This window comes from Nestor notabilis, unplaced genomic scaffold (genome assembly GCF_000696875.1).
Source record: "Nestor notabilis isolate BGI_N333 unplaced genomic scaffold, ASM69687v1 scaffold23392, whole genome shotgun sequence".
NCBI lineage: Eukaryota > Metazoa > Chordata > Aves > Psittaciformes > Psittacidae > Nestor > Nestor notabilis.
Genome location: NW_009919027.1, coordinates 6,616 through 7,625, shown reverse-complemented (window position 1 = coordinate 7,625; position 1,010 = coordinate 6,616). Strand labels below are relative to the sequence as shown.

The window sequence follows — 1,010 nt, the reverse complement described above, 5'->3', positions numbered from 1 at the left end:
ATTCAAATGGAATCTGAGAGAGGGACAGAAGTATCAAAAGCTTCTACAAGAAAACACGTAACAGTGCAGGGGGGAGAAGAGTTGAGGGGGGAAAGACCACAGCATGAGCCCCCACATCCCCAGGGACCAGCGAAACCACAAGGCCCGGCTGCAGCACTCGCCTCGAGCCGCAAGGCATGAAATCCATGGAAAACTGGCTGGATTTGCAGTGGAGCTTCTAAAGCAACTCACTTTTGGAAACATGCCTCCACCATGCTGTGCTCTGCCTCTGGAGCCAGGCTGTTGGCACTGCTCATGGAGCTGCCAGGCGATAGCAAAGCTAAGCCAATCCAAGGCTGGACCCACACAGCACCGGTACCACTGCTGGCACCTTCTGCCCCTCCTGCTGGAGGTTGTACCTTCAAACAGTGTGGTCGAACACCCACGAGGCTTCAAAAACGAACTACGTGGGACAGACAGAGAGGGGAAGACAGACAGACAGACTAGGCTTAACATCAGCTGTAGGAGCCATCCCGTGACAGCAGGTAATGGGGTAAACAGGGAAGCAGAAGGCAATGGCGAACGGAAGTCACACTGAAGGCAGGTACCGAAGCCACGACGCGGTGCGTGCACCCGGCGGCCCCCCTCACAGGGGCAGGTCAGTGCTGTTATGCCGAGTTTTCCGTGAAGTCCCATCATCCCTGGGCAGGGCCCTTTGCAAACTGGACATGGCTGCTGTCTTTTTTAGGTCGATGACCGCGTAGGAGTCCCAGGTACCGAAGCCACGACGCGGTGCGTGCACCCGGCGGCCCCCCTCACAGGGGCAGGTCAGTGCTGTTATGCCGAGTTTTCCGTGAAGTCCCATCATCCCTGGGCAGGGCCCTTTGCAAACTGGACATGGCTGCTGTCTTTTTTAGGTCGATGACCGCGTAGGAGTCCGTCCGGCGGGCGTCAGGGGTGGCAGGAGCTGGGGCACGGGGGGCCGGGGGCTTCTGATGGCCCTTGTGCGGCTCAGCCTCCAGCTCCACTTG

At 58.5% G+C, this 1,010-nt stretch overlaps 1 protein-coding gene across 1 annotated transcript in view; it reads right to left on the bottom strand.

The window, feature by feature from the left end:
* Positions 1-794: 794 nt before the first annotated feature.
* Positions 795-1,010, bottom strand: part of FRS3 (fibroblast growth factor receptor substrate 3) — a 4,991-nt gene continuing 4,775 nt past the window's right edge. The window contains exon 7 of the mRNA XM_010010041.1: positions 795-1,006. Coding sequence (XP_010008343.1) covers positions 795-1,006 — 212 coding nt within the window. The remainder of the gene's footprint in view (positions 1,007-1,010) is intronic.